Below are 12,520 nucleotides of genomic sequence, written 5' to 3' on the forward strand. Positions count from 1 at the left end.
AATGCATGTTAACATATCATACATATCACATTCTGCAGACATTATGCATGATGCATTTTCTCCATACCGATATAACCGATATGGCCGATATAACCTGTTAATTGTTATATCGACCATGTCCCAGAGACAATAGGGGCATGGCATTATGTATATCTATGCATACAACACAAGTATTGTATATGCAGCCACCACTACACAACCACGGTTCCCTGACACATGACCAATTTACTCACAGAACATTTGTAATACATCTATAATCTGATAATTCTGGATTAGAAGTGCTCAGTGTCAATCTTCTGCCACAATACTTTTCAATATTTTGATATGAGCAGAGCTAAACATTTTTTTTGTATATCCGTTGGGCCATGTATAGCTGCTTCCATAGCTATACATGGCTATGGAATTGTATGACTTGTCATACAATTCATATACCAATTTTTCAATTGCAAAACAATTTACCTTAGGGATTTTGTAATTTAACACTATAGTCCTCTTTGCTGTAAGAAGTGCAAGATTGGCTAATTTATAATCATTTTATGTTTGAAATTCAGCAGCTCTATTGCTTAACAAACATACGGCTGGACAAACAATAAAATTTATACTAAGCATAATAGAAGCAGCTTTAACAATTTGATTTCAGAAAAGTTTCATATCTGAACAATACCACAACATTTGGAGTAATGTCCCTTTTGCCCACATCCATTCCAGCAAAGCTCTGAGGAGCTAGAGCCAATTTGTTTGAGGTTGGGTGGAGTTACATATGCATGGTGGAGAATCTAACAGATTTAGATTTTTTTGTTATGTTTCTCCATATTGGTTTCTAGTCTATGGGATTTTGATATACTAGGTCATGTTTCTAATGGGATTGAAGTTTACTGTTTGGGTTTTTTCCCCCTAAATTTTATATTGACCTCTAACAGATCACATGTCAAGATGGGGATACAGTTTAGCATGTTCCAACACTATAAGCCACTGGTAACACGATCATTCAGTAGTAGACAGTGATATTAATGTATGATAAGCAGTAGAAACACTGTATCTTGAAACTAGTTAGACACTGGGTCAAAGCAAGATAAGACCTCTGACAGAATTAGGACACTGTTGTCTCCAGGAAGTCAGAGGAATTAATAAGGTCATTGCCAAAAGCTCATTACTCAAAGTACAAAGATTAGCTTACACACACACATATATATGCAGTCATATATGTGTGACCATTAATCAGCTATATATGGTTACCAGTGTATAGCTGAAAGGTACGACTGACAACAATCTGAGGAATACGTTTCATTTGTTTTCTAGCTAACGTGCATAAGGAAACAGGTATAAAGTTTATTATTTTTTTTACTCTATGTAAGACTTGTCCTCTCGGAGAAAAAGTTCTGCATTGTTTTCATTTTAATGGTTAAAATTAAATGGTGGTTGTTTCACAAACTTTAAATCGTTCTATTTTGCAGACATGCTTAGCCGTACTCTCTTATTTTTGGGGATTTTTCTGATCTTGGAGCATGGATCGCCTATAGATGTCTTTCCACAAGAAGGTAAAGTGTAGCTCATGAGAATAAACATTTCCTCAAACATTTATTTCCTTTACCTCTTTTAAAATCTGACTTTATTTTCAGTAACTGAAGCAACTGACCTCCCTGGAGGTATCGTGGAAGACACAGAGAACCTCACCAGGACAAACTTTGAACAGCTGCAGAGAATGAGCGACAGATTCAAATACATTGCACGGAGCTGCAAAGAAATTCTGGATAATCACAGTGAACGAGAAGGTAGGAATGCTTGGCCTGTTGAGGTATATTGCTGTTCAAGCCTAAACATTTTTGAATTTATTTAATTTAATATGTAATAACTTCCAGAGCATGTTTAGAATAAACAGCCAGCAATAAGAAAATCAAATTACGAGTTACTGGATCTAATTTGATGTCATGTTTCCAGATGGGATATACTACCTGACCACAGCTAATGGGATGAAATATCAGACTTTCTGCGACATGAACACTGCTGGAGGCGGCTGGACTCTGGTGGCCAGTGTCCATGAAAACAGCATTTATGGAAGATGCACTGTGGGTGATCGCTGGTCCAGTCAGCAGGGTAACAATCCAAATCTACCGGATGGAGATGGAAACTGGTCCAACAGAAACACCTTTGGTTTAGTAGAAAGTGCCACATCTGATGATTACAAGGTACGCGGGTTATTCTTGAGGAAGAACAGTACTTCAGAAAGCAGACTGAATATTCTCAACATTATATTTCCAGTCAGCGCTGTTGTTTGTGTAAGAATGTAGCAATAAGTAGGATTTTCTTTGAGCTGATATGTGACTTGGAATCCTCCGCACTGATTGGAAACTCGTAACCATTAAACTGGTTTTGAAAGCACTGACTGGAGTTGATTTAGTCAGAATTTATAGTGCTGTGCTCTATAGTCATATTTAAATTATGAAATTATATGTATTTTATTGGTGTTTTATGCAGTTTTTATTAGTTATTAGAGTAAAGGAGGATCAACACATGCCACACTTTATAGAGTCTTATTTGAAAAAAATATAGTCCTTAATTGTTGCTTGACAATTATACAGTATTTTGTCTTTGTACATCTCATAAAATCCTCCTATGCCATAATGACAGATGCAGTTTGTGGTTCCAGAATCCAGGTTACTACGACATTGCTGCTGAAGATGTGTCTGTGTGGCACGTTCCCAACAACTTCCCGATGGAGCACTGGAACCTGGCAGCCATTCTCCGCTACCACACTGAAAACAGATTCCTTCGTCTTTATGGGGGAAACCTCTTCAACCTGTTCAAGGTAAGGCACAATAGCTGAAACTGAAATTGTTTCTGATGTTCACAAACCTACTAGTCTACATGCATTACTGACAAAGTTATCACATTCTTGCAGCAATTTCCAGTAAGGTACAACGTTGGCTCATGCTCCAACAGAGGACCAGCGATTCCCATTGTGTATGACCATGGAAACATGGAGTCCACCAGAAATTTATATGGACCAAGTTCAAGAAGTAAATAGAACAAAAAAAACTTGTTTGATTCCATGTAACTGAACACTTAAACTTTAAATTGTGTTTTCATTTCTGTTTCACAAAAAAGAGGAGTTTGATCCAGGCTTCATCACATTCAGAGCTATAAACAATGAACTAGGAGCCATGGCTATCTGCTCTGGGGTCAAACCCAGAGGGTGCGACTCCGAACATGTGAGGCTCAACGGCTTTCTGTCCGAGTCTGCTGCTGTTCAGATGATGAACAATGTAACAATCCTGTGTTTTTGTATGTCCAGTACTGCATAGGAGGAGGAGGATATTTCCACCCAGACCAATGTGGAGATTTTCCATCTTTTGACTGGGACAGGCTGGGAAGAGATCAAGGCTGGAGTGCCTCCAAGGAGATGACGGAGTCTGCAGTCCTTCTGTTTTACCGCTGAGGAGCTGTATTTAAACAGCTCACCAGTAGATGGCACTACACTACAGTGTATTATAAATATATAGCTGGACGTTTGGACCGATTTTAAACAGGTAGCAGTGAGAAAATTAAAGAGAAAACAAAGTATTAGAGACTTATAGATAAAAAAAAAAATATAATGCTCCAATTAAAGACTGACCCATGAGAAATTAAAATAAAGTGTTAATTAAGCATATGCATAAAGCTTAAAGATTCATTGGAAGAGATGAAAAGCACCTTCAAACTACGTATTGTAGAAAAACTTGCTATATTTTCAATAGAAAATGTTACTTTGTGTTTTTTCAGATGTGAGTGTATTTAAACAGATTTTTGATGAGCCTTGAGCAGCAAAACAAGTTTCTCAGAAGTTGTTCATTTTTGTGCTACAATACAATAAAAAGAGAAACCTTTTTGTAAATAAACATACAAATGTAAAGAAAGTCAAACAGGATTAAAAAAACAAAAACAATGGCTGGATTTTTTTTTGTTTTACAAAGCTTCTGTGTCAGGTTATGTTACTGCAACAAATGGCTGAATAAGTTGAAGTTTGCCTCTTGTTTTCTTTACACATCTTTACTAGTGATATTCTGGGTGATTGCTGCCAAGTATCTAATGTTACATTACAAATAATGTAAGTCAAAAACTCTACCTGAGGTGGAAAACTTACTTCCCATCATCCTGAACATGCAAACTCTTGTACATATCTTAGTGGCATTATTATGGTGTGAGAGTCAAAGTATATTCAAGTATTAAAATGTCAAATATCTCATTTCAATTGAGGAACTTTAACAAATTCAGAAAAATGCTGTGCTTCCAGTCTGATGTACATTGAGCTAATTTGCACAGAATAATGGACACAACTTGAGAGACAAAACCAAAAAGACTTTCCAAATGATTTCCAAGCTATGCACTACTTGTGTTTATCCATCACATATAATTATAAAATATATTAAACATAATTTAATATGGTTGTGGTTGTAATTTTATAAAATGTTGAGTCAAGAGTTTTTCAATACTCTTGTAAGGGATTAAGAACAGGCAAACAGGGTAAAATGTTTTAATGTTACAAAAGAAAATATTTAACAGGTGATGAAAAAGAAGTACAGTGAGAATAAAACCAAACATAACAAATCCTACCAGGGTTCCAATTTGTAATAATTGTCTTCGATGAGTTGCAGGGATGATCTCTCACACAGAGCTTGGCAACAAGAAGGGAAAAGATGAGAAATGTGAGGTAAATATTGTGTTTAATAAACAAACATCAGTCAGGAAACTGACATTAGTCTAGGGATGAAGAGAGAGGGAGAATAAAAAGCACAATGCACATGTGGAGAGGAGTTGATGGAGGAGTGAGGGGTCATATTCATCTGTTACACAAGGCAGCCCCAAACAGGAAGGAGCAGGAAGCTCTATATAACATACAGATCAGGATCCAAGTCTACGGTACAAAAAACTTAGCAGCAACATGTTAACATCTGAGACCAAAGGGGCTAACAAAGTAGTTTCATTTAGAAAAAAGTCACAGTATGTTTTAAATTTGTTAAAAAGGTAAAAAGAGTTCTCTATGCATCCGCTAGGGTCAATGCTACTCACAAAGTCTGTGTGGAGTACATAGGTAGGGAAATCTATACATTTATACTCTAATATAAAGAACCTTCTGGTAATGGCACAGTACAAACTCTCAGGAAACGCGACAAAAATATACAATGTCTTCACGTCACATTTGCAGATTAAAATGTAACTAAGGTCTCTGGCAAGCACAAAAGTTTCAGTGATCAAAAACAAAACAAAACTTTTCTTACACCAAAAATAAAGGACACCATTTTTGTTAGTCAGCTATCTTGACAGAGTATGTCTTTTTAATACAAAAATAAGGACAAATATAAATTAATATATATTAAAAGACTCAGGCTGATACATGGGGATCTAGTGAATAAGTACAGGTATTTATGATACAATAAATACTTGTCATTCATGACTCGGGGGTGGGGGTACACAAACAGAGAGCTGTGTAGTTAACCAGTTTTTTTCTGCAGGTGCATGCGTGTCTGTGTGTGTGTGTGCTGTTCAGTAGCCGCAAAAAGAGCCAGGAGATTGAACGCAGCTGTGTGTACGATCATGCACACAGTCACAGAGGATTCAGCAGGTCTGCTGATGGAGCCTGTGGTGGTTTCTGAGTTGCGTTTGTGTGTATGTGGGGGGTAATCGCTGCCCACTCCGTGCCATGCTTTAAGGCAGCTCCTCCTAGTGGTGAGTTTGTAGTACTACCATTTACAGTTACTCCAAAAGATGCACAACTCAGAGACGGGACGCAGGACGTCTACTGTAAAGTGGTGAGCCGCCGCTTCTCCAGGGAATAAAAACATTGTGGCACCACTGGAGCTATCACGACCAACAAAAAGAAGTAGATGAAGAACAAAGTCTTTCTTTTTTTGTCTTTTTCCCCACTTCATAATAAAAATAAGTCTGCTTTTGTATTTTACAATACAATTCAAAATTCCCCCAGAGGAAGCATCGGTCATCAGTCCAGCACTGACAGGAAAGGTAGCTATTTTTTTATTTGTTTTTCTTGTGTTTTTCTTTTTCTTTTTTTTTCTTTTACTTTTTTGGGGGCTTTTAAAAAAAATCAGGGTGCTGGGGAATAATACTCCTGGAGTATTATTCCAGGAGTATTGGAATAATACTCCTGGGGTGTGGAGAGTTTCCTCACAGGGAACACGAACAGATGAGCGATCAGGTAAGGATGGCAGGAGCTCTGTCAAAAAAACCAAAAAAACAACTTCTCTTTTGTTTTACGAAGAACACTTTGTACAGCCGCACTTGACAACCTTTTCCACTTCTTGGACAAAAGAAGACCCATCAGTGCACTGGAAGGTGTATTTCCTGCGTTTGCTACGGAGGGGGGTGCAGCAGGTGCCCTGTCCCTCTGCTCCCCCCGGGCAGCTGCCTCGACACTCTAGACGGGAGACCTTCTCCTGGGTTTGGCACGCCGCGTAGCCTTGCTGTCTCTGGTAGACATCTCTGACCCGTTCCCCTCGGCAGGCCACCTCTGCAACAAAATACATCATTAAGTACCCAGAGTTTTTTAAGGATGCCTACTTATCTATTGTTTTCTTGCAGGAATAGAGTTAAACCAACACTATTCTGTAGGTGACACAAAAGAAAGTTATGAGAATTTTATATTCAGTGAATTCCAGAGAACATATTAATAAATTGTCTATTCAGTCAAATATCTCGAAACTATCTCGACTTGGCTAATTTTAAAATGCTATTAGTTATGTTTAAAGCTAGAAAGGTATTGTTAATTAATTTCCAAAAGTTCTTTGTCTTAAAATGAAGTGACATAAATACCAAAAAGGAAGTAGAATTTCAATTTCAAAAGTAAAACAGTGTGTACTACTTTAAAACAAATGTGTATTTCAGTGCATGGAGTAAAATTAAGGAACAGTTTGGATGGGGAGTTGAAAAAATGCTCTACTATAAATAAGTTCAAAACATTACAAGAAAACAAATCATTTAGTCTTAAAAAAAGTAAAAGACGGCCAGAAAAAATGATTCTGCAACGACTGAGAAAAGGGAAGGTAGATACAACATTTTCTCTTCTTCCTGCTCCATTTTCACCCGTTTAGTAATTGTTGTAAATAACAGAATGTGTTTGTGAATTACCGATGACATTTGTTAAACGGTGTGAATGATGCAAACACTGAATGATTGGTAGCAAGAAAATTATGCGATTTGCACTGGTGCCATCCATTCATTACAATCCTGAAATTTACAGAGCTCCATAAAGCTATCCATTCTTTCACAAATGGTTGAGGAATCAGTCATCGTACATACTTGATTTTATACAATGAAAACGCTTGAACTCAAGGATTTGAAGGAGTAAGTAAATGTTTTTGACAATATTGTGTTTATTGTGAAAAAGGTTTGATGCAAAGAACTGAAAAATTGTAACAAAAAAAAGAAAAGAAAATTAATCTTTATATCTGCAAAATAGTTTCAGGTTTATAAGCAATGCTTTAGAATCTTTATACACTATAAATGTCATGAATGTTCTTTAAACATTACGTTTAATCTTTAGTTTTTGACAAGACTAAACTAAATATTCTACTTTATATACTCGGTGAATCTAGAACAAACTAATTCAAGATGACAATATAATTATACGTCATCTCACCTGAGTAGCCCCCCATGTGGGATTAAGAGGAAGCTCAGAAGATGCTAAGTTTAAGAAGTGGAAATGTTAGCAGAGTTAGTACAAAAGCAAGAAAAACAATGTTAGAGACAATTTAAGACATTTGGGTAAGACTGGATTAGAAGGAGCTTAGTTAAAAGAAATGCCTTCAATAAAAAGGGTTCATTAGGTTGTTACTGGACAATCACATACATATTTATATGTTTTATGATGATTATTATTAACGTCACTTTACTGACCTCTGTCACATGCCTCCCCTGTGTATCCGCTGTTACACTCGCAGTATGCTTTACCCAGACCTGACACTCGACATTTGCCGTGTTTGCAGCGAGACAGGCTGCAGGGGTTAGCTGTATCCAGGTCCTGTACATCACAGAGAACACCAGCGAAACCAGGCTGACAAATGCAGGAGTAGGAGTAGGAGTTGATTGGAAGGCAGGTACCATGAATACACCTGTATGTTGGAGGAGGGAGACAGTACAGGGAATAAAATTGAGAATGGAAAAGACTTTGCTAGTTTATTTTCAATATGCTGCAGAACCTGAATCGCACTCACTTGTTTCCATCACAAGGATTGCTAACTTGCTGGTCACACAGAGCCCCTGTCCACCCAGGATGGCAGGTACAGGTGAAACCTTGGTGACCCGTTGGGTGGCAGTCGCCTTGGACGCAGGCACCTCTCTGGCACGGCTGGCAGCCTGGCTCCACCCCGTTTCCCAGCCACTGTCTGTAGCTCCGCAAAGTTCCTGGACCTGGAGAGCTTTGGTCATGCCCGGCTCCCAAGTTCTGGAGCTTTCCGTTGATGTAGAGGTTACGGAGGCATCCGTGGAAGCTGGTGCCGTTACGGCCTCCGGAGCTGAGCTGCAGTGCAGAAAGGCCGCCAGAAGCTGATGCCTGCTCTGGCATTCCTGTACAGAGAATCGCCACAGGTGGATCTAAAATCTGACTACAATCTGCATTAAATGGAAAGCAATTTTTGCTAAATAAGAGTTAAATTAAGGGGCACTAGATACAAAAACAATATCAGACATCCAAGTATCGAGCCATGTGTGACCCAATATTATAAATATGGGACAATCCAGATCACAGAGCTGGGGATAATCTAAATATCTCCAGTGCATCTGGAAAATAAGCACAATACCAAAACAGTGGATGTAAATAAAATAATATGAAGGTCTTTGGTTGGGGGTTAGTCCTCTGTTTAGGAAAGCGAAGCCTCTCAGTGGCTCATTGATAATTCAACCAGACATTTAGTTTAGAGACATCTTTTGTTGTTTTTAATTTTAAAATCAACTGTATCTTGGTTTTGATAAACTGTCTTGTTTTTATCAGCAGTTATTGTTATTTATCTTGTGATGTTATTCATGCGGTAAGTTGTTAGTAGATCAGTGACTCTTCCTGACACATCCACAGACACTGTGAGTTCCTACCTCCCAGGTAAAGTGGGGAATCTAGGTTAAGCGTGGACTGTTTGCTGATGGAGCTAATGGATTTGGGTGGTCCGCCATCAATGGACAGTGACAACGTCTGGTCAGCTGCTACTAACTCCACAGAATGGAAACTACCATCATTCACCGTCTCCACGCTGAGAAAGAGAGAGAGAAAAATTGAGGCAACATCTCTCATATTACAGTCTCTGGATGTTAGACATGTTCTTGAGCAAAAACCTGTATATTGCAGAAGGCGGGTAGGATCCAGTGTCGTAGCTGACCCTGAGACGCCCCCTGTACAGCTCCATTGCGATGTGATCATTGTCACCCTTGTACAACAAGACGCCGCTGTCCTCATCAGTAGCAATCTGTAAGCACAGGTGGATGTAGCTGTCAATGACATTTCTTGCAGTAGTGAAACATAAAGCTTGTGTTTATATTATTTCGGAAATTATTATTAATTACAGCACGTTGCAAATATATTCACACTTCTTGAAATTTTCCATGTTAAGTCAAGTCACAACTACAAATTTGGTTTTATTTTATTGAATGTTTCTATCTGTCATCTTTAACCAAATTCCCAACTGCTGCTGAAGAAAACAATCCACATAGCTCGATGCTAACGCCGCCATTACTCATTGTGTGTGTTCAGGAGGATGTTCAGTGTTAGCTTAGCATAAAGACCAAAGCAACTTATCTACTGATTTGGATCTTTGTAGCTTCTTCATAGTTAGTATGTAATTGAAGTAAGTGCCTTGCAGTTACTTTTGAGTGGTAATACTTTTTACCACTCAAAAGTATTTTATCCCAATTAAGGCTCTTGTCACCCAGTTTGCTAATCACTTTTTGGAAGTTTTGCAGCTACGCCAAACCGTCTCCATTGGCTAAACTGTGTTCTGCTAAATGTTCAAAGCTTGGGATACTGTCTCACAACCTCACCCTTGTTAAAATGCATCTATAACTTTGTCCCTACAGTAAAGAAATCAGCTGCATTTTATTTTGTTTGTAAATGTGCACCACACTTGAGAATTTTCTGTCAAAAACTTGAAATCTATGTAATCTTTTTATACTTCACAAACACAAACTGTGTTGTATTATCAAATATTTGAAAGTTTGCAGTTGTAATGTGACAAAATCTAAATATGTTAAGGAGTGTTAATACTTATACAAGGCTGTTTAAACACAGGCAGTGTTCAGAAATTGTTTTTAGGTTAAACTAATAATTTGGTTCATTTTCTATTCAGTATCTTTTATTACATTTTAGACGCATCTTTCTCCCTGATAAAAAATGTCCATAGATATTTGGAGCAACAGCAAAGATCCGTAAATGACACAAAAAATAATAATAAAATGAAAAGAGCGGAGTCTACCTGTAAGCTGATGTTGGTTTGTGGTGAGAGGAGATTGGAGGGAAGCTGCAGGTAGGACTCCCGGTTGACAAAGTTCACACTCACGAGCGTTTCACAATGCTCGCCCTCGTATCCATGGAGACACTGGCAGCGTGGGTCTGTTCCCACAACAACGCACTGAGCCCCGTTTAGGCAGTCGTAGTTGTCACAGGGACTGGTTCGAGGGAGGACCATTGGGGGAGTGAACTCGCAGAACAGCCCACTGCAACATGCATGTTGACACATACATTACACATAGGACCACGGCTTGAAAATGCTCTCAGCTTTTGTGTAAAAAGTAGCTTCTTTTCGCAAAACACAAAAAAGAACTTATCCTGGTCCTCTGTTACACCCCTGACTCACCAAGCAAGGTGATCACAAGCCTGTATCTGCTTACAAGGGTAGTGAATATTGGATCCTTTGTTATTCTTATTATTTTTTAAAACGTGGGATTGGATATAGGTGAAAACAAAAAAAAGAACATGCCCAGAGTACCAATAATGCAAGCGATTTAGATTTAGCAGGTAAAAAACAACAAAACAAAACAGAACAAAAATCAATACACTGTTGAGAAAAACTTTAGAAACATCCCAGTAAAGAGTTGACAAAAATTAATATGCATCATAAGCTACATTCACACTGCAGTCTGAAGTGACCCAAGCCAGATTTTTATTCAGCCTGTATCTGATCTTTTCATGACAGTCTGAACAACACGGATCAGATTTTTTACAAATACCACCCAGGACACTTGGATATGTGGCTATAAATCAGAAATGCATCTGATCTTTTCAAGTGAGACCACAGAAATGTGAACGACCTTGTAAAAAAAAAACAAAGAAATATAAAAAAAAATCTGATTTACATAAAAACTCAGATTTGAGCATTAAGGCTTGCAGTGTGAACATAGCCACAGAGTATAATACGGTTAATGGCAGTGAAGATAATTTGCATTGTTAGTCCTTGTTGAGATGTATTCTTTACCTATATCCCTCTGGACAGATGCAGGTGTATCCGTTCACGGCATCAATGCAGTGACCTCCGTTCTGACACTTGTTCTCTTCACAGTCGTTATAGTCCAGCTCACACTGCTCACCTACATACCCTGGAGTGCACTCACACCTAAAACGTGAGAAGATTTCTGTTAAATTATTTCACAGCCTATTCAACAAACAATGTTCAAACTATATTTTAGATTCCTGCATGAAAGCATCATCCAGTCCCTTTATGTCTGCGCAATTCAAAAGCTGCAGAACAGAACACCAACCCTGCATATGTGCATGAATGGCTGCACGATCCACTCACTTGTATCCCCGAGGGGTCAAGATGCACTTTGAGTCGTGCTGACACGGGTTAAGCTCTGGGGTGCAGAAGTTCAGTTTCTCCTCACACAACTCCCCTAGAAACACACACATACACAAATGACATCAGCAACCTTCATTTTCCAGAGTAAAATCAAACTATAACATGACAGACATCCTTATTTTACAAGTCGGTCTACGGTGTTTATTACATTCTCTGCATCAGCGTTGCATACAGCAAGGCATGTCTTGTGTGTGTGCGTGTGGGGGTGTGTTTGTGTGTCGTATGGGTGTTCGCTTTAATGATGGATGGCTCTCTAGTGGCCAGGACCAACACAGTGGTCTGATAAATGATCTCATTGTGCAAAATGTCATATTACAGATGATATTCCAGAGTGTGTCCTGATCATTAGAAGTCAAGAGAATCCCTGATGAGGCACTGGGGAATAATCCAATACTCCTGGCAGCAGAGGGTCCACTGAGAGAATAATTACCCAGCTCTGTGGGGAACTGTGAGTCTATGCATGCGTATGTGTATTTATGCTTCTTAAGTGTTCAGAAAATACTGTAGCGTATTTAGAAAAAGTAATATTTGGAAAGTTAATATTATTTCTAAGTGCAAATTACCACATCACTGTGAGGTAAATACTAGGTACACTGCATGAATGTCGACTGTGTTTTCTTTTCATTTGAATATGCAAGGCTCATCCAGAACATGCTTTAATTTGGGAGAGGCATTGACAAGATCCCCCCGGG

General features: G+C 38.5%; 2 protein-coding genes across 13 annotated transcripts in view; one reads left to right on the forward strand and one right to left on the reverse strand.

The window, feature by feature from the left end:
• The first annotated feature begins 1,168 nt into the window (after positions 1-1,168).
• LOC102220362 (intelectin-like) lies at positions 1,169-3,537 on the forward strand. Its single transcript, XM_014472007.2, has 8 exons — positions 1,169-1,320; positions 1,455-1,538; positions 1,620-1,772; positions 1,939-2,186; positions 2,648-2,806; positions 2,900-3,017; positions 3,106-3,209; positions 3,293-3,537. The coding sequence occupies exons 2-8, from the start codon at positions 1,457-1,459 to the stop codon at positions 3,434-3,436; spliced, it is 1,008 nt and encodes a 335-aa protein (XP_014327493.1). The 5' UTR covers positions 1,169-1,320; positions 1,455-1,456; the 3' UTR covers positions 3,437-3,537.
• Positions 3,538-4,496: 959 nt separating this feature from the next.
• Positions 4,497-12,520, reverse strand: part of slit2 (slit guidance ligand 2) — a 104,741-nt gene continuing 96,717 nt past the window's right edge. For 11 of the 12 annotated variants that reach the window (XM_023333801.1, XM_023333802.1, XM_023333810.1 and 8 more), the window contains 8 exons: positions 11,769-11,862; positions 11,448-11,585; positions 10,449-10,689; positions 9,316-9,446; positions 9,079-9,233; positions 8,205-8,556; positions 7,888-8,102; positions 4,497-6,502 (listed from right to left, as the gene is read on the reverse strand). In XM_023333801.1, the coding sequence (XP_023189569.1) occupies positions 6,246-6,502; positions 7,888-8,102; positions 8,205-8,556; positions 9,079-9,233; positions 9,316-9,446; positions 10,449-10,689; positions 11,448-11,585; positions 11,769-11,862 (1,583 nt within the window). In that variant the 3' untranslated portion in view covers positions 4,497-6,245. Of the gene's footprint in view, positions 6,503-7,630; positions 7,675-7,887; positions 8,103-8,204; positions 8,557-9,078; positions 9,234-9,315; positions 9,447-10,448; positions 10,690-11,447; positions 11,586-11,768; positions 11,863-12,520 lie in introns of all 12 variants that reach the window. The other variant, XM_023333812.1, reaches the window with a different exon arrangement.

Source organism: Xiphophorus maculatus, chromosome 5 (genome assembly GCF_002775205.1).
Source record: "Xiphophorus maculatus strain JP 163 A chromosome 5, X_maculatus-5.0-male, whole genome shotgun sequence".
In the NCBI taxonomy this organism is placed as follows: Eukaryota; Metazoa; Chordata; class Actinopteri; order Cyprinodontiformes; family Poeciliidae; genus Xiphophorus; species Xiphophorus maculatus.